Source organism: Neovison vison, chromosome X, assembly GCF_020171115.1.
Source record: "Neovison vison isolate M4711 chromosome X, ASM_NN_V1, whole genome shotgun sequence".
Taxonomy (NCBI): domain Eukaryota; kingdom Metazoa; phylum Chordata; class Mammalia; order Carnivora; family Mustelidae; genus Neogale; species Neogale vison.
In genome coordinates this window covers 73,663,438-73,684,259 of record NC_058105.1, presented here as the reverse complement: position 1 = coordinate 73,684,259, position 20,822 = coordinate 73,663,438, and the positions used below count along the sequence as shown (strand labels likewise).

The 20,822-nt window shown below is 35.7% G+C and overlaps 1 protein-coding gene across 3 annotated transcripts in view; it reads right to left on the bottom strand.

The window, feature by feature from the left end:
* The window catches only part of OPHN1 (oligophrenin 1), a 560,040-nt gene that overhangs the window by 335,943 nt on the left and 203,275 nt on the right, over positions 1-20,822 (bottom strand). For all 3 annotated transcript variants that reach the window (XM_044235858.1, XM_044235860.1, XM_044235859.1), the window contains exons 4-5: positions 5,951-6,012; positions 429-500 (exon numbers count right to left, since the gene is read on the bottom strand). In XM_044235858.1, the coding sequence (XP_044091793.1) occupies positions 429-500; positions 5,951-6,012 (134 nt within the window). The remainder of the gene's footprint in view (positions 1-428; positions 501-5,950; positions 6,013-20,822) is intronic.

Here is a 20,822-nt window from a genome sequence, read left to right as displayed (position 1 = left end):
TTGCCTCATTTGTAAACTGTGGAAAATACCAGAACTTCACACAATTGCAGTGATTAGAGAATGACTGTGAAGCATGTAGCCCAGTGTTAGCAAGCACATAGTAAGTGCCCTTTAAATAATGCCTATTATCAAGCTCCTCATTTTACAGATGGAGAAATTGAAGCTCCAAAAAGAGAAGAGACTTGTTCATAGTTGTACAGCTGGTTGGAAACACTTTATCAAAAACTAATGATGTATTGTATGGTGACTAACAGAACACAATAAAAAATAAATTTAAAAAAAATAGCCAGGTGCCAATTCCAGCTTTTTTCACTTTTTTGAATAGATTTTCTTATATATATGAACCCTCCTCATCCCTAAAGAGTGAAGAGTGGTAGCCCAAACTACTCAGCTATAAAAAATGTCTCATATATTTGGAGAAAATGTACCTTGGTGAAGCCTATTTGTTCCTTCCGAAAATTTTCCAAGGGTTTAATCAGCAAATCACTAGCATTGTGTACCTAGAAAGAAGAAATAACACATAAAACAACTTTCAGATTAGAAAGGATCAGATTCAAGTTTCCTTGTTACTAAGGCATTAGCATGTAATACATCAACCTGCAAGATGCAAACCAATTGGCGTTTTTTTTTTTTTCATTGTTGTTACTGTCTTTTTTCCCCATATTGGTCTCTTAAAATCAAATGTTTTTTGAGAGGAAATGAGAGACGCAACACTGGGGGCATTTCTCTATAACTTACTAGTAGTCTGATCACTGATAAATATCTATAGCCATGTCCAGAAACAGATACAGGGGGCCTGAAGTATATGCGGAAAAGAGAAAAAGAATGGAAAATGTATGAAAATACCAATTGCACCAAATGCAAACCATTTCACGGGAGGTAAATGAGTTAGCAATAATAGCATCAGGATAAATTGTTTCTGGTCCTGCCAGGGTATGTCATAAAATTAGAACATTTTCTTCGGAACTTAAGAGCATCTTACAGCATCACAGAGAGCACTGGATCAGGCCTTCAAACTACCTATATTTGCTCCAAAGCGGATAAAAACAGCCTGTTCAAGAATGAAAAATATTGACATTAATATGGTTCTAGAGATATAAAAACACCATTTGCAAACCATACTCCTTGCTCAGCAGGCAAGCAGAGATATACAAAGCTTTGTGTTCATATAAACCTCTTCAAAGATTGCATCTGTCCAAGGCAACAATATACAAATCAGCTGTATATTAATGGAGGACCTAAGAGAATACATCTAAAGGGCTGGATTTTAGGACCCATTCCATTAATTTTGATATAAGATAGGGAAATGAGGTAGTGCCTTTCTTGTCAAATGAGACATAAAGTGTCAGAAAGAAAAGATATAGCTTCATAAATAAAAAGTAGAAAAAAAGAGTAGAAAGCCAGTTTTGACCAGTCCTATATTCTCCAGATTAAGAAGCGGTTTTTAAACTACTACCAAAATGCATGGCAAGTTGGGGCATTAGTACATATTTTTAATCTTTGTCCTGCAGGTACTTTGGGTCTCCTGTTTTTTTCCAGGAATGAAGAGAGTTCAACCAAATGGCCAAACTCTCATCTAATCAAAGCTCTACCAGAACCCCTAGTACCAAAAATAAGGACAGCAGTGATTCTCCTTGATCAAATCTAAGAATCATTCTATTAAAAGTACTAACCCAATTGAGGAAGGTATGTGATAGGGTGAGCATTGGGTATTATACACAACTAATGAATCACTGAACATGACATCAGAAACTAATGATGTACTATATGTTGGCTAACAGAATTTAAATTTTAAAGTACTAACCCATCTCTCTCACCCAACACAATCTACAGTTCTATGGACTGTGAGTTACATGATATCAACTTTGTGTATATACTTGGAAACAAATTATGTCACTAGTGTCATAGATCCAGTACAGAAAGTCATTTTACTTCTCTCCTTTTGTAAAAGCTTTAAAACATGGCCACGGAGTTTGTGACACCTCCCCTGTTGAGAGGTGAGGTCTCTGTCCCCTCCACCTTTAATATGAGTGGGTTTATTACTTCTTTGAACCAATGGAGTATAGCAGAAGTGACACTATGTGACTTCTCAGACTAGGTCATAAAAGGCCAACAACTTCCACCTGATTATCTTGTAACACCCCTCTGGGGAGCCCTGAGTCACTCTAGAAGAAGTTAGACTCCCCTGAGACTACTAACCTAGAGAGGCCAAATACACACTTGCTAGTCAAAAGCCCAGCTGAGCCCAGCCTTCCAGCCATTCCACTGAGACGCCTGATAGGTGAGCAAAGCTGCTTTGGACTCTCCACTTCAACCAGCCTCCCAGGTGTATGCTACCACATGAAGCAGAAGAATTACCCAGCTATCCCCTGCCTGAATTCCTGACCCACAACATAATGAGATGAAATTAAATGGTTTGTTTAAGCCACTATATTTTGGAGTAGGTTGTTATGCAGCAACAGATACTTAGAAAAACATTTTCCACTTTCACAAAGTGACACAAAAAGTGATGACCTGGGACACACTGAGGAAGTTTAGCTTTGACTACGAAGTGAACATACCATTTCTAAGGAGAATAGTATCTCTCAAACTTCCATATGGACTTTCAGCTGAGCCCTTGCACACAGGCAGCCCAAGGATGGCACAGTTGCCAGTTTTTATGTTTCAAAGAGAATTTTCTTCTATAAGCAGGTGTGCCAGCCACTGCTTACGAGGGGTCCATAAAGCCACTGCTTTTTGAATGTTTGGCCCTGTCTCTGTCTAGAAAACTAGTACATGATTCACTGAAATTGGAGACCATAGTACTCCCTTGATCACATTGATTATAATATTACTCCCAGTCTCCCACAACTCAAATAGATACTCTGAGCATTTACTCTCTTTGACACTCATTGGTTATTATAATACTTTATGCCAGAACACAGAGCTAGAGATACAGGAAAAGATCACACTGAAGCTTGGCTTGTTTTTGTTTTTTTCATTTTATTTTATCCTTAAATCCCTTAGAAGTCTAGCAACTATTCAAAAAAGATCTTTTAATTAAACATGATATTTATTCCCCTTTCTGATCACTGAATCCATTCCATAAGCTCTCTAGCAGAAAAGCTCCTACCTGCTATCTCAGGGTAGAACCCCCAGCATGATAAGTGACACTCTTAACATATTAGGAAGTTTAGCTAATCAGGTACCTATTGTATGAATCCCATTTAACACTAGATAGGCATTTAGCAGATTAGAGATGGTACTCAATCCAGCAGGTTAGGACTGTTCACAAATCCTTGATGGTTAACTAATTACCAAAAGGAGTCTTTGAGGATATACTGCTTGAAACAATATGGTTCTCTTTAGGTCATTCTCCACAGTCCTCAAAGACAGAACTTGCACATTGCTAATAGGATTCCCTTCAGAGTCAGAAAGTCAAGCCAAACAGGAAGTCTGTTATCCAGACTTTCCAAGGCCAACTTCTGAGGTGATACAATATCCCTAGGGTACTATTTAAGAACATCATAGTTGGAATGCTCCCCCTCAATTCTTTCCTCCATAATTGCTTCCACAATTTAAGTTCATTTACAAGAATGACTAGACATTTGCAATTATTACAGGCTAGAGCTGTGAACTTACTTCCTGTTCTAAAGCTTCTTTTGGTCTCTTCTTATAGAAAGGATAAAAAGCTGTTTAATACCTCCCAGATTATCCATGTTGGGATTAGAAGTCTTTTTACCACAGTTCTAGAAAAAGGGAGAGGTGCAGTCAAGCAATGAATTCCTGGCATGTTGTGAAAGGCCCTCATTGAGCATAACCTTTACGGCATTCCTAGAATTAAATGGGAAATGGAGAGCCAACACTCAATACATGATTGAAGAGTTGTGGGGACAAAAAGGCACGATATAATGAAAGACAGAAGAAAATGAGTCAATCCTGTGGAAAAGAGCCAGCAAGAAGGGTGAGAAAAACAATATCTTAAGAGATGAGTCCTACTTTAATATTTTAGAGCTTTGTAATTGGATAAATAAAAGAGATCAAGAAACAACGAGAGCTAAAGAGAAGTACAGTTAAGATTTCTAGTGGTATATGAATGAAATGCAGTTGAATGCCTTTGAGATCAACATTGGCAGTAGTCCACAAACTCTTCAAGCAGAAGAAAACATTTAGTAGAGTACAGATTAGCTATGGAGACCATCTACCAGACTCCAGGGAAACTACCCATATTGGTCTCTCATTAATATTCTTAGAAGCAAGTCTCTTAATCTAAGAAAATCCCCAAGTCAAATTTCCATAAGCAGAATCTTGGGAGTAACAAAAGTAAACTACAAACAACACTCACTGAATAAGTGTTTTTTGCTATTCATAGAACATTTTCTTTTTTTTTTTTTTAAGATTTTATTTATTTATTTGACAGAGAGAAATCACAAGTAGATGGAGAGGAAGGCAGAGAGAGAGAGAGAGAGAAGCAGGCTCCCCCCTGAGCAGAGAGCCCGATGTGGGACTCAATCCCAGGACCCTGAGATCATGACCTGAGCCGAAGGCAGCGGCTTAACCCACTGAGCCACCCAGGCGCCCTCATAGAACATTTTCATATCCATTATATAATTTGGAGTTCTTATAACAACTTTGGGAGGTGGGTGGGTATTTTCCTCATTATACATATGGAAAAAGAGAGACAATGAAATACCATAATTAATTTGAAATTAACAATTAGTGGCACTGCCATTGTAGCACCCAAGTCTCTACATCCCCTACCTTCAAGTCCTGCCTTCAATCCCACTTCTCTAGGAGCCTAGTTGATATGATAGCAGTACTCTTGGAAGCCAGTATCACACTGTTGAAAAGGATGAGTAATAACAGATGAAAGAACTCTGGCTATTGAATAAATAGGCTTAACAAAACTGAACTGCCCAAAGGAAGTCATCCTATTAAGAAAGGAAAGATAGAATTCTCATCGCCATCTACAAAGTTCCATCATTACCCTCACAACCCTAGTAAAAATAAATATTGACCAACTTAGGTTAACTTCTAGATTTTAGTCCAGACAGGTCTGGGATGGGGCCAAAGACCTGCATTTCTAACAATTTCCCAGGTGACACTGGTGCTGCTTGTCTAGGGACCACACAAAAAGATTATTTTTAAAACTGATAAAATAGAATTCACAAAAAATAAAATACTTAGGAATATATCTAACAAAATATGTACAAGATCTATGTAAGGAAACTACAAAACAGATGAAAGAAGTCAAAGAAGGGTTAAATAAATGGAGAGATAACTCATGTTCATAAATATGAAGACAATATTCTTAGGATGTCAGCTTATCCCAACTTGTTCTATAGATTCAATATAATCCTGATAAAAATCCCAGCAATTTATTTTGTGGGTACTGACAAACTGATTCTGAAGTTCATATGTAACATTAAGTCTTACTACAAAGCTATAGTAATCAAAACAGAAGAAAGGGATTATGTGAAATCTCTCTATACATTCCAATCAGTGTATTTGTAAAACTAGAAGTGTTCTAAAAAAATGTCAATTATTTTAAGAAATAGAATTTAAATATAAGGAAAAGTCTTCACACAGATTTAAATAAAACAATTATATGTCAAATATAAATAAAGCTTTCTATAAGCAGAGAAACAGATAAATAAATGAATAATTTAAATAATTAAGGGCCACAATTTCTTTCTACATGTTCAATAGCTCGGTTTAATGTCTTCCAAACCACTTGTCCCTGATATGAACAGGAATGGAATTTCCACATTAATTTCTCTCTACCTAATGCTAAACTCCCAGGGTAAATCTTGAAATAGAATAATCAGATCTATTTCCTAAATATCTTTATTGTTCTAAACAGCCATGAGACAGAAACTGAAACAAGAGACTATTAATCCAATGAATGAGGACAGAAAAATCACCCATATCAGCCAAGACATCAGTTCAAGATCCAGTGTTAGAGACCTACCATCATCATCCTCTCATTTTCTACTTCGTTGAGCAATTCGGCAAATTCCTTGAAGGATTCAGCTAGGACAGAATAAAAATAAACCAAATTAATTAGAGTACTTGGTAGGGAAGTAGGCAGAGATCAGTGATACAAGATGGACACTAAGGGAAGGCATCAAACCTAAGGCCAATAGGAGAATGTGTTCAATGCATGTTGAATGTTTCTTTTCTTTTCTTTATCCTTCCTTCCTTCTATTTTTAATGTTTTGAGGGACCTCCATTCTATTTTCCACAGTAGCTGCACCAATTTGCATTTCTACCAACAGTGTACAAATGTTCCTTTTTCTCCACATCCTCACCAGCATTTGTCATCTCTTTCTTTTTGACGAAAGCCATTCTAACTGAGGGTTTTAATTGAATTTCCCTTACGTTTAGTGATGTTAATCAAGTTTCATGTACCTCTTGGCTATTTCAGTATCTTCTTTGGAAAAATACCAATTCAAATCTTTTACCCATTTTTATTTATTTTTTTATTTGTTTGTTTTGCTATTGAGTTGTCAGAGTTGTTTATATTGAGTTTGTCAGAGTTGGCTATTAACCCCTTACCAAATAAATGATTTGCAAATATTTTCTCCCATTCCTTAGGTTTTCTTTTCATTTTGTTGATTTTTTTCCTTGGCTGTGCACAAGAATTTTAGTTAGATATAATCCCTCTTGTTAATTTTTTTTAATGTTGTTGCTTTTCCTTTGGTGTTATATCGAAAAAACTGTCAAGACCCAATCAAGAAGATTTTTCCCCATGTTTTCTTCTAGGAATTTTATGGTTTCAGGTCTTACATTTAAGTCTAATCCATTTCAAGTTAACTTTTGTGAACAGTGTAAGATTAGGATCTACTATCATTCTTTCACATGTAAATATTCACATGTGAATAGCTTTCCCAGCACTAGACTGTCTTATCCCATTATATATATATATATATATATATATATATATATATATGATACATACATATACAGATAAAATATTAATACACACTCAAACCATATCTTCTTTACCCATTCATCTATCAATAGACACTTGGGCTGCTTCCACAATTGGGCTATGGAAAATAATGCTGCTATAAACATAGAGGTACATATAACCCTTTGAATTAATGTTTTCATATTTTAGAGGTAGATATCCAGTAGCACAATTACTGGATTGTAGGGTAGTTCTATTTTTAATTTGAGGGGGAACCTCCGTATTGTTTTCTACAGTGGTTGTACCAATCTGCATTCCCACCAATAATGCAAAAGGTTTCCTCTTTCTCCATACCTTCATAAACACTTTTTTCTTGTATTTTTTATTTTAGTCATTCTGACAGGAGTGAAGTGATATTTCATTTAGTTTTGATTTTCATTTTCATGATAATGACTGATGTTGAGCAACTTTTCATATGTTTGTTGACCATATTTATGTCTTCTTTGGAAAAACGTCTGTTCATATCTTCTGCCCATTTTTTATTGGATTATTTGTCCTTTGGGCATTGAGTTGTGGTAGTTCTTTATATATTTTGGATATTAACCATTTATTGGATATCCCATTTACAAATATCCTCTCACATTTGGTGGGTTGCCTTTTAGTTTTGTTGATTATTTCCTTCTTTGTACAGAAACTTATTTTAGTGTAGTCCTGATAGTTTATTTTTGCTTTTATTTACCTTGTCTCAGGGCACATATCTAGAAAAATGTTGCTACAGCTGATGTCAGAGATATTGCTATCTGTGCTCTCTTTAATGGTTTTTATGGTTTCAGGTCCTACATTTAGGTCTTTATTCCACTTTGAGTTTGTTTTTTGTGTATGGTGAAAGAAAGTAGTCCATTTTCATTCTTTTGCATGTTGCTGTCCAGTTTTCCCAAACACAATTTGTTGAAGACAGTCGTTTTTTATTGGACATTCTTTCCTCTTTTGTCAAAGATTAACTGACCATATAATAATGGGTTAATTTCTGGGTTTTCTGTTCTGTTCCATTGACCTATGTTTCTATTTCTATGCCAGTATCATACTGTGTTGATTACTATAGCTTTGTAATATAAATTGAAATCTGAAATTTCAATATCTCCAGTTTTGTTTTTCTTTTTCAAGATTGCTTTTTGTGATTCCTTACAAATTTTTAAGATTGTTTGTTCTAGCTCTGTGAAAAATGCTGTTGGTATTTTGATAAGGATTGCATTAAATCTGTAGATTGCTTTGTGTAGTATAGACATTTTAACAATATTTGTTCTTCAAACACATCAACATGAAATGGTCTTCCATTTATTTACATTGTCTTCAATTTCTTTCATAGTATAGGTCTTTAGTTTTATAGTTTTCATAGTATAGGTCTTTCACCTCCTTAGTTAAGTTTACTCTTTGATATTGTATTGTTTATGGTGCAACTGTGAATGGGATCGATTCCCTCATTTCTCTTTCTGCTGTTTCATTATTAATGTACAGGAATGCAACAGATTTCTGTACATTTATTTTGCATCCTGCAGCTTTACTGAATTAATTTACCAGTTTTAGTAGTTTTTTGGTGGAGTCTTTAGTGTCCTCTATATAGAGTATCATGTCATCTGAAAATAGTGACATTTTTACTGCTTCCTTACCAATTTGGATGCCTTTTATTTCTTTAGATTGTCTAATTGCTGTGGCTAAGACTTCAATACCACATTGAATAAAAGTGGTGAGTGATCATCCTTGTCTTCTTCCTGACCTTAAGGGGAAAGTTCTCAGTTTTTCAACAGGTATGATATTGGTTATACAGTTTTCATACAAGGCCTTTATTATGTTGAGGTATGTTCCCTCTACACCTGTCTTGCAAAGGGATTTTATCATGAATGGATATTGTACTCTGTCAAATGCTTTTTCTATATCTATTGAAATGATATAGAAATGATATCCTTTCTCCTATTGGTGTATCACATTGATTGATTTACAAATATTGAACCACCTTGAATCCCACAAATAAATCCCACTTAATCATGGCGTATGATTTTTTAATATATTGTTTGATTTGGCTTGCTCATATTTTGTTAAGGATTTTTACATCTATATTCATGAGAGATATTGGCCTATAGTTCTCTTTTTTGTGGTATCTTTATCTGGTTTTGGTATATGGGTGATACTGGCCTCACAGAATAAAGTTTTCCTTCCTCTTGCATTTTTTGGAATAGTTTGAGAAAAACGGGCTTTAGCTCTTCTTTAAATATTAGATAGAATTCACCTGTGAATTCTGATCCTGGCCTTTTGTTTTTGAGAGTTGTAAAATGGTTTTTCTGCATCAATTGAAATGATCATTGATTTTCCTTTCATTCTATTAATGTAATATATAAAATTTATTGATCTGCATTTGTTGAACCATCTTTGCACCCCAGGGATAAATCCTACTTGATCCTGGTATATGCTCCTTCCAATGTGCTTCTGAATTCTGCTTTCTAATGTTTTGGTGAGAATTTTTACATCTGTATTCATCAGGAATATTGGCCTGTGGTTTTCCATGAGTTCTTTCATAGCTAGAATTTAATTTAATCTTCACAGACATCATCACCACAGACATCCTTAGGAGTAGCTAGGGGTTCACTCATTTCATAGACAAGCAAAATGATTAGGTGAGGGGCAATGGATTTGCTGTATTAAAAAAAAAAAAGCAGAGCTAAAATCTTGAGACCTGAGTATGAATCTCTGCTCTGCTACTTAAAAACCTAGAAAAAGCTCTCAATTTAACCCTTCCATGTCTCAACTTCTCCATCTGAAAAATGAAGCTATTAGTAATTGTTACATCAGAGACATTATGGAGATATAATTGAATAATGAGTTGCCAACAGATTTTATAAAGGCTGAGTGTTTTTCCTTGTTTTTAGAAGCACTATGGCTGATTAAAAAGCACATTCAACATACTAGCTATGACCTTTGACAAGTTACTCAAATTCCCTGAGACCAACTTTACTTGCCTAGAAATAGTAATTTCTATCTCACAGGGTTATTTGATGATGAAGCAAGATAACATCAAGTACAGGTCCCAGAACATATGATAGTGATTCAATAAATGTTAGTTCTGATCCCTCTTTAAGGTCATGATACTTTATACTGGCTAAATATTAGAATCATCTGGGAAGCTTAGATACCATTGCCACTGCCCCCCCATTGAGACCACTTAAGCTCAGATTCACTTGTTAAATGTCATCTAGCTTGACTGATACAATACAATTGCAGTGGTGAACACTCAGAAGCTGTGTCAGAAAATAAAACTTAATTACCCAAGAGTATATTCTTATATTGAAATAACACAAAAATGAATGAACAGGACAAAATAACGATAATAAAACTATATTGTGTGGTACAGAGAGCAGTAAGACCCAGGTACTCTTTTGTTTCTTTTTTGTGTTGTTGTTGTTGTTATTATTATATGTAACTATCAGCCTTCAGACCTAATTTTATCAGAATTTGGATATTAGCTCCAAAAACAAAAACAAGGTAAACATCTTGTTCTATAGTAACAGAATGAACTCAGATGGTCTTATCCAAATCTTCATGCAATGCTTCAAACCTTGAGGAACTATCCAGTCTATGCTAACAGTCTTCCAGTGAGAGTAGTGATGACCAACTTGTCTTATTATGCCAAGGACCGTCACAGTTATTAAACTGGAAGCCCCTTATTCTAGGAAATCCCCAAGCCCTAGTTTGCCCAGTACTGTAAGTCACCTAAATGACAGGACTCACTTTTTCCTAAGGCAGGCCATTCCTTGCTTTCAGGATGTCTTTATTTAAATCTCTTTCCTTAATATTAAGATAAATTCCAACTCCCTGCATTCTAATTTTGTTTTTCCTCGGGTTCCTGAAGAGTTTTTGTGGGATTATAGATAAGAAGGGCATGTGACATGATAGAAACATCTATTATTAGGGTGATAGATATAGAGGATTCTAGTTTAGGGGACAGCTTAGTGAAATAAAAAAAAAAGCATGACTTAGAGAGAGAACTAGACTTGCAGCCACATTTTATCATCTTCTTGCTGTACAACTTTTGATAAGTAACTTAACTGAGTTCATTTGCCTGCCTCACTTGTCAAAGAGGCATATCTATCTGAGAGTGCTGTTATAAAAACTAAATCAGAAGGTAAATCCAAAGTGCCAACACACAGTAGGCAATAAACCTAATCCCTTCTCCCCCCTCCCAACTTTCTACTCTTCTACTGCCTGTTCTGCCACCTACTGGCAAGGTGAGTGGGCAAGTAACTTCTTGGACTTCATGGTCTTCACATATAAAAAGAAAGATGAGTTAAATAGTCTTTAGTGTCCCTTCAAATTCTGGTAACTATTATTTTAAAGTTCACAATTTCTCACCAGAAACAGGAAGTATATTCTCAAATGGTATCTGAATTAAAGAAAACATACTGAAAGCTTAGAAAATAAATATATTCATATTAATATTTTTTAATCAAAAATAGATTTCCCCTCCCAAGAGAACTGGACAACTAATCCAGAACTCCTAGTACCGAAGAAACTAAGTTCTAGGTCAATACAGGACACCAATGACATTCTTTTCTTCTAAGAATCAAGCTACTGCACATACACAGGAAGGTTACCTTTATAAAGACTGAAAATTAAAAGCTTAAGCTCAACACAGAGAAAAAAAATAGTCTAATCAAGAAGAGTAAATAGGAAGAAAAGGGAAATGTTCTCTGACTTCTGTCCCCAAATACTGTATACTACTGTGAAAATTAATAAAGGAAAACCTAACTAAACTGAACTCAGGATACTTTAGAAGAAAGGGCTGGAAGGGGGAGGCATACCACTCAATGTCAATTAAGGGACCAATCATCAATTACAGCCCCTAAGGGAAGATTACCCAGAAGGAAAGAATAATCAATTACAGGTCTCAACAAGGAAAAATGTACTTTGCATCTCCTACAGATATCAACTACCCCTACAACTCAGCCAAGGAGAAAGTCATTACCCTAAACTCTTGCTTTTTTTCCAATGGACTTTTACAACCCCTCTTAACTTTCTCCTTCCCATAAAATAATGTTTCTTTTCTATGTTTACTGAACTTGTCTACGGGTCCTGAATTGTAATCCTCTCTTATTCCCAAATAAATCCATTTTTGCTGATAAAATAACTGTTCTATTTCTAAGGTTAACACTACAGAAGGAGTCAGGGAGATTTTTTTTTTCTTATTCTAGCATTTTTCCAGGCAAGGTCAGTGTGCCTCTAAAAGAAATGCAATGCATGTCATATTGGAACATTTAAAGGAAAGGGTTAATTTCCCGAAACATAAATAGACAAAGCCATTTGGTTGACAGCTTAATACTCACAATAACATTATTAGGGACTTGTAATTATCCTTAAATTGAACATGAGACTATGAAGGCTCACCGAAGCTAAGCAACTTGTTCAAGGTCATGCAAGATGTAAATGACAATCTTACCTATCAAATTCTGACCTGTCTTGCTGCAAGATCTAAGGTCCTTCCACTGTCTGACTGCCCACAACTCTCCAGGTAGAGATAACTGAAGATTAGGTTAATAAATACCATCTGAAGAGATTATCAAAAAGAGATGGGGGAAGCTACTACTACCAGCAGGTAGATTTTTAAAATTAGTCAGGGTTCATCATTCATGAGGGAAAAAAATGAAAAATTTGACAATATTTAGCTTTAGCTAAATGGTAACACTTTTTTGAGACATTACTCACATACCATAAAATGTACCATTTTAAACTATCCAACTCAGTGGTTTTTAGTATATACTCAAAGTTGTGCAACCACCATCATTATATAATCTCAGATCATTTTTATCAACCCTAAAAGAAATTACAAACTCATTAGCATCACTCACCATTTCCATTTTCCCCCTACATTAGAACTAATAAATGATTTCATTAAAGTAGCAGGATAAAGAAATTAGTTGAATTAATATACAGAAATCAGTTGTATTCTTCAATACATATAACAGAGTTGCAGAAAGAGAAATTAAGAAAACAATTTCATTTACAATTGCACCAAAAAGAATAACATACCTAGGAAAAAAATAAACCAAGGAGGTGAAAGACCTATACTCTGAAAATGTCTTCCAAAGAAGACATTGATCAGAGAAATTGAAGATGACACAAAGGAAAAGATATACCATTCTTGTTCACTGGAAAAATTAATACGAATAAAACGCCTAGTCTACCCAAAACAATCTACAGATTCAATGCAACCCCTATCAAAATACCAATAATATTTTTTACAGAACTATAACAATCTTAAAATTCATATGGAACCTTAAAAGACTACAAATAGACAAAGAAATCTTGATAAAGAAGGACAAAGCTGGAGGTACCTATAGTACCCAGAACAATATAGTATGGACACAAAATAGAACATAGACCAATGGAACAGGATAGACAGGCCAGAAGTAAACCCATAATCATATGGTCAACTAATCTACAAGGAAGGAAGCAATAATATACAATGGGGAAATGTAGCCTTTTCAATAGTGTAGAGAAAACTGTACAGCTACATATAAAAAAAAAACTTTATTACACCATACACAAAAATAAACTCAAAATGAATTCAAGACCTAAATATGAAAACTGAAACCATAAAAATACCTTAAAAACACATATAAGGGAGGGGATTGGGAGATGGGTGAGCCAGGTGGTGGGTATTAAGGAAGGCACGTATTGCATGGAGCACTGGGTGTGGTGCATAAACAATGAATCTTGGAACATTGAAAAAAATAAAATTAAATTAAGATGTTAAGAAACAATAAAATGGAATGGAAAGATACAAAAAAAACACACATAAGCATTAACCCTTAAACACCAATTTAAGCAATATATATATCTACATATAGATATAGATATAGACATAGATATAGATATAGATCTCCCCTCAGGCAAGGGAAACAAAAGTAAAAAGTAACCTATTGGGAATACAACAAAATAAAAAGCTTCTGCACAGCACAGCCAGCCATCAACACAACAAAAGGCAACCTACTGAATGGGAAAAGGTATTTGCAAATGATATATTTGATAAGGGGTTTATATCCAACATATATAAAGAATCTGCACAACTCAGTATCAACAAGCAAATGGATGAAAGACCTAAATATAAGACCTGAAACCATAAAAATCCTAGAAGAAAACACAAGCAGCAATTTTTCTGACATCAGCCATAGCAACATTTTTCTAGATACATCTCCTAAGGCTAGGGAAACAAAGGCAAAAATAAACTATTGGAACTAATCCAAAATAAAAAGCTTTTGCATGGCAAAGGAAGCTATCAACAAACAAACAAACAAACAAAAAAACTATTGAATGGGAGGAGATATCTGTAAATGATATATGCAATAAGGAGTTAATATCCAAAATCTATGAAGAACTCATAACCCAACACCATAAAAACTAATAATCTGATTAAAAAATGGGCAGATGACCTGAAGAGATATTTTTCCAAAGAAGACATACAGATGGCCAAAACAAACATGAATAGATGCTCAACATCACTAATCATCAGGGAAATACAAATCAAACCACAATGAGATGATATATCACTTCACACCTGTCAGAATGGCTAAAATCAAGAGACAAGAAACAACAAGTGTTGGTAAGGATGTGGAGAAAAAGGAACCCTGATGCATTGTTGGTGGGAATGTAAATTGGTTCAGCCACTATGGTACGCTAGATGGAGGTTCTTCAATATATTAAAAATAGAAATTCCAGTAATTTCCCTACTGGGTATTTACCAAAAGAAAACAAAAACACTAATTTGAAAAGATATACGCACTCCAATGTTTATTGCAATATTATTTACAATAGCCAAGGTGTGAACGCAACCCAAGTGTCTGCTGTTAGGTGAATGGATAATGTTTTATGTGAAACATAAAGACACACACACACACACACACACACACACACACAGTCACACACACACAGGAATATTACTCAGCTATAAAAAAGAATGAGCTCTTGCTATTTGCAACAACATGGATGGATTTAGAGGATCATCTAGAGGATATTATACTAAATATGTGCTAAATTATGCTAAGACAAAGACAAATACCATATGATTTCACTTAAATGTGCAATCTAAAAAAATAAAACAAATTAATAAGCAAAAAAGCAGAATCAGACCCATAATTAAAGAGAGCAAACTATTGCCTGAGGGGATAGGGGTGACAGTAAGGACACAATGGGTGAGGAGGAATAAGGCATGGGAATAAAGATACAGCATAGGAAATACAGTCAATAATACTGTAATAGTCTTTTATGGTAGTCATTATAATTGAGGTGAGCATAGCATAACATATAGAGTTGTGGAATCACTATGTTGTAAACATGAAACCAATATAATATTTATGCCAAATATACTTCAATAACAAAATGAAAAAAAAAAGAAAGAAATGGCTAGAAAAAGAAGAAAACAGACCTGCATAACCACCAGTGTCACCACCACCGCTGGCAACAATATCCCCTGCCCTCCTCACCACAAGACATAGCTTAAGAAATTGACTGAAATACTGTTGGTTTGAAAACTCCTAGGGAGCCTCCCAGGAGTATCTGAAATTGGTCCTCATAAGCAGAGATTGGGGAGAGACTGAAGTAAGATTAGTAGGTGATAGTTGAATTAGGCAAAGGAAACATACATGCAATGTTTGTCTTGGCTGACAATGAGATGAGTAGATACCTGCACCCACTTACCAGATCTTAAAAGTTTTTATAGAGGTCTTAACTTGGTTCAATCACATATACTATCTAGATGGTCTTACCACCACATCACTATCTTAAGGCTATATCCTTGTGGCAGCCTTGGGAAGCAGAGAAGGCAATTTGGACAGAGGTAGGGGACATAAGCCTCCAATTGCCAGAATCCAGCTCATGGGTGCAGAGGTCACATATTCTCGATGACCTCCTCCAACAAATACTCTTCAATAATGCCTACCGGCCCCAGAGTGTTAAAATGATAGTCCAGAAAAAAAATAACTATCCCTAGAAAATTTCAAGGGAGAAAGAGCAAAAGGTTAAGGCAGAGAAGAAAGACAATATGCTAGATGCTTCTCATGTCTTATTCATTATTACCATTTTATTAATGAGAAAACTGAGGTTTAGCAAGGTCAATACTTCCTTACACTATTATACCATATCATCCAAAAAGGTTGTAACTTTCCAATGAAGGCTGACAATATGGATCAAAAGGCTTAAAACTATACTCTTTTAGCCAGTAAATTCAATTCTAGGAAACCACATCTAAAAAGTAATCCTATACAGAGGAAGAAACATTGATGCCCAAAGGCATTCAACATTATTAATGATATTGAACAACTGTTAACAAATAAAATGTTCAATGATTGCAGAATGATTAAGTACATCTACTTAATGGACTATTACTATAGCCATTAAAAAGGAGCAGTACACATTTTATAAACATGACAAAATGCTTAAGGTGAAACACTATATGAAAAAAGAATACAAAAATTGTAAATAAAAAGTGTACATAAAATATGATCATAACTATATACAGAAAATTATGCTTAGACCAAAGAAAAGGAATGGAAGGAAACACAATAAAAATAATTGTAATTTGTTGAGTGGAAAACATGTACCTATAAACTTTAGAATCCAGAAGTGACTTTAAATCCCACTCAAGCTAAATATTAGCTATATTATGCTGGGCAAGTTTTTTTTAATCTCCATTAGCCTGTCTCTTAGAAATGTTCTGAAAATTAGATAATAAGGCAAAGCATTTTGCACCTAGTAGCCAGTCATCAAATGATAGCTATTTGTTTTTTTTGTTTTTTTTTTTTTTTTTAGGACACAAAGTTTAAATGATAGCTATTTGTAATCTGTCTTAACATAGAGAAGTTAAATGTCAAACTTCAGATAAATGCTAAACTTCATCTGAGCCCTGGGCTCCAAGAAAGCAGCAACTGTCAAGACATGCCTCACCCTTCTGTATTCTGCAGAACAGCTAACCTGCTAAGGACCATCCTGCCTTCAAATATAAGACCCATCTTCATCTCTCTTTGTGACTCCCATAAGACTCACAGATGGCTCCCTTGTCTACTCACCCCTATAATACTCCACGTTTCCTTTCTTTGAAAAGTTCGTCATTAAAAATTAAGTTTCTCCCTAATGGCAGTAATCTGAATACACCACATCCTTAACTCTCCAGTGCACAGCTTTGGTGCTTTTAGTTTTATCACCTGTGTTGTATAGGAAACGCTGTCAAAACAGAAAAAAAAAATGCTTACCCTTCCCTAGTTTAAATTTGCATTCACTAAGTGTTTCAATATACATGTTTCACCTAGAGAATTATCAATGCTCTCCTTGTCCATGATTTGTTTCTATTTATCAGAGTCCTGGTGCTGCCTTGCCTAATATTAGACAATACAATAGTGTTATCAGTTTTAACTTATTTGTTAATGCCAACTTGATTGTAACATTACTTCTATAATATGAAATTAGCATTGCCTTGTTAGTGGTTTCAACTGAAAACACACATCCTTTATCTATGCTACCTTATCAATATAGAGATATTTAGGACCTATTCCAGATTATTAATTTTCTTTACTTGACATTCTTGATGTATTCTTGGTATATTCTAACTATATGATTGTTATATCAGCATTATTACAATATAGCTGCAGGTCTTTTCCTTTGTAAAGATTGTATTCATCCATTTTTATAAATTACATTTAATATCCACTCCTTGAAAAATAGAAATCATTATGTTCATACATATTTTCTCTAAAATCTTTCCTTAGATTGACTTTTATGTTGTTTTGAAGAGAAACAACCACATGTCTTTGTTAGTTGCACTATTTTTCTTGTAATGAACTCTCATCAGATCTTTCACTTTTGAAAATGATTAGTAGTAAGGCACAGTCATTTACATCTTTTCCTTATCTATAATTTTTATATATATTTTAAACTGATGTACCCAAGAAAACACCTGCAATGGGCTACAAGCCAGAGTACTTTACTGTTAACAAAGTAGAATTTTCTCAGAACCCCATGGAAAAGGGATGTACCATGTACTTCCATGTACATGCTTCTGATGGTACTTTTTAAAAAAATATTTATTTATTTATTTGACAGAAAGAGAGAGATCATAAGCAGACAGAGAGGCAGGCAGAGAGAGAAGGAGAAGCAGGCTCCCTGCTGAGCAGAGAGCCCGATGCAGGGCTTGATCCCAGGACCCCGATATCATGACCTAAGCCAAAGGCAGAGGCTTAACCCATTGAGCCACCCAGGTGCCCCTGATGGCACTTTATAAAGAACTCTGAGGTTATACAAGTGAACCGAATCTGGATTTCTAGAACTCTAATAGAGAATTAGGTAAATTAATATGACTGTTAATGCACAATGAAATGGAACAAGAATTAATTTCTTAGGGCTAAATAAACTGATAAAGGATGACTGAGGGTTTTGTTCAGAATATTACTGACGACATAATGTTCCACTTTTGGAAATATAAGGAATTTCTATTCCTTATAGAAACAAATCATGTTATCACTTATGTATAAGTCATAACAATTAATGGATTACGCTTTTATAATATGAAATGAAACATTTCTAAATGATATCTTATTCTCTCTTCCAAAACCTCTCCATGATTAATAAATTCACATTAAATATTCTCATTTCCAAAAATATATAATTATTGCATAGGTTTAATGACAGCCTTACCGCTTCATCATCAGGACAGGATTGAAAACATTGGTTATGCAACCAAAGCGCTGCCTGGAATGACATATCTGAAAATGATGTTCATTAAATCAGATATATGTGACCAGGTATCTAAGGAGGAAAGGCTGACTTTATAAAGCCAATGAATACAGAGCCCTCTTGGGGAAACCAGGCGGATACCTGGTTACACAATTTCCAGTCTTATAAGTAGGAATATCTCCTCCTGGAAGGCCCAAACACTTTGGGATATTTTGGGGGAGCTAGTGAAGAAAGAAATTCATCCAAATTTAGGTAATACAGATGAAATCTGGTAGATTTAATTCTTAGATCAACTTCTTAGCCTCAAGAGGTTTTACAAATCCAATCTGAGAGTCTTTATGAAAACTTCTGGCAAAGCAAATTTAAATAGAACCATATGACAAATCACCATCTTGGTTGCAAATATATAAATAATTAGGCCAAATCTAGTAAGACCGGGTTATTTTTTGATCAAGAGTAATTTATATTTTAAAAAGAGTAATTTATCTTTGGGATTAACTTTAATCAAAAGAGAAATTTGGGGTGCCTGGGTGGCTCAGTGGTTTAAGCGTCTGCCTTCAGGTCAGGTCATGATCTCAGGGTCCTGGGATCAAGCCCTGCATTGGGATCTCTGCTCAGCAGAGAGCCTGCCTCTTTGCCTGTCTCTCTGTCTACTTGTGATATCTCTCTCTTTCTGTCTCTCTCTCTCTCTCTCTGTGTGTGTTAAATAAACAAAAAAAATCTTTTTTTTAAAAAAAAAAAAGAGAGACAAATTTTGTTTTAATGGATAACAATGCGCTGTACATAGCACACCCTTTTGGATTATCAGTTTTACCCTCTTTTTTGTCTTTGAGCTAGTTGAGCTTTTGGACCTCTTGTTAATTGTGGGTAATTTTTGAGCACGCAAATTCTATCTTCCCTGGTTGAGATTTCACTGGTTTTCTCCCCTTCTCTGTTAAAATTTTTTTAAAAAAACCAAAACCAAAATAAAACAAAACAAAACAAACAAACCACAGTTTTCATACCTATCTGTATATCAGACTGGATCCTGTTATTGTGCCCTATTTGTAAATGCCAAATTTTCAATCCTTTCTATTTTCTTTAATATCTAGTTATAATCCTCCAAACTAACAATTCCAATTTTTCCCCTCTCATCTGACTCAGGGTCATGAACAAGTAAAACCTGACAGTGCAGTTTCCTATAAGGATTCCACGTTGCCTCACAACTGGCCCTTTCCCCAAGATCTGAAGAAGATTTGTGAAATAAAGCCTGATAACTTGGTATAAACCTCGAAGGGCTCGCCACAACAGGAGACCATGCATTGAGCTAGACTTTCCCTGGAGAAGACATTGTCTGGATTATGGAAGTCTGGTGAAATGTTCAGGTTATGTATGTCCTTATATGTAAAGGTAGCCAAGACTGGGGGGTACAAAATGGCGGGGAAGTAGGAGGAGGTGCCTTTTCAACCTGTACCCTAAAGTGAGCTGATTACCTACCAAAAAACTCCGATCACCCATGAAATCAGCCTGAGATCAGAATTATACACATCTGGATCTCTACAGGGGCAGAAGACGCCAGTGGGCAGGTAAAGCAGTATGGGAATGGCGGACTGATATCAGAAGATAAACAAAAGGGGGAGGGAGCCACCAGAGGTGACCGGTTGGAAAGTAATAGCCCCAATGCGAGCGAGAGTGCCCTGTATCTGGGGACCAGCATTAACTTGGAGACTGGTTGAAAGCATTCCAAAAGAGCAAAGGATCGCGGGGGGGGGGGCGGATTGTGGGAATCGGGGCAGCTAGGGATAGGGGCTTCAGTCCCCGGACCCAGGACAGCCTCCCCTGGCGCTGAGCCAGAGAGAGTGCGGCGGAGAAACCAGGTCTTGGTCCCTGAACGGCCAGCGCGCCCAAGATTGCGTGGGGTCTGGATCATATGAGGGGATGGGAACCATGCCAAATGGCAGAATGCGTGAGCCCTGCTACAGAGCCTGAGATGCACGTGCCCCTCATCCCTTGAGAGAGGTGCACAAAGACCCGGGCAGTGCTCTTAGACCAGCGCCCTTGTTTCAGAGCCTGAGACATGCACATCCTACAGCCTCCCCTGAGAGAGGTGCAGGCAAGCCAGGCGCTCTTAGACCCAGAAAGACCAGGCATTCTCAGCCCAGGCCAGCGGGAAAATCTCAGT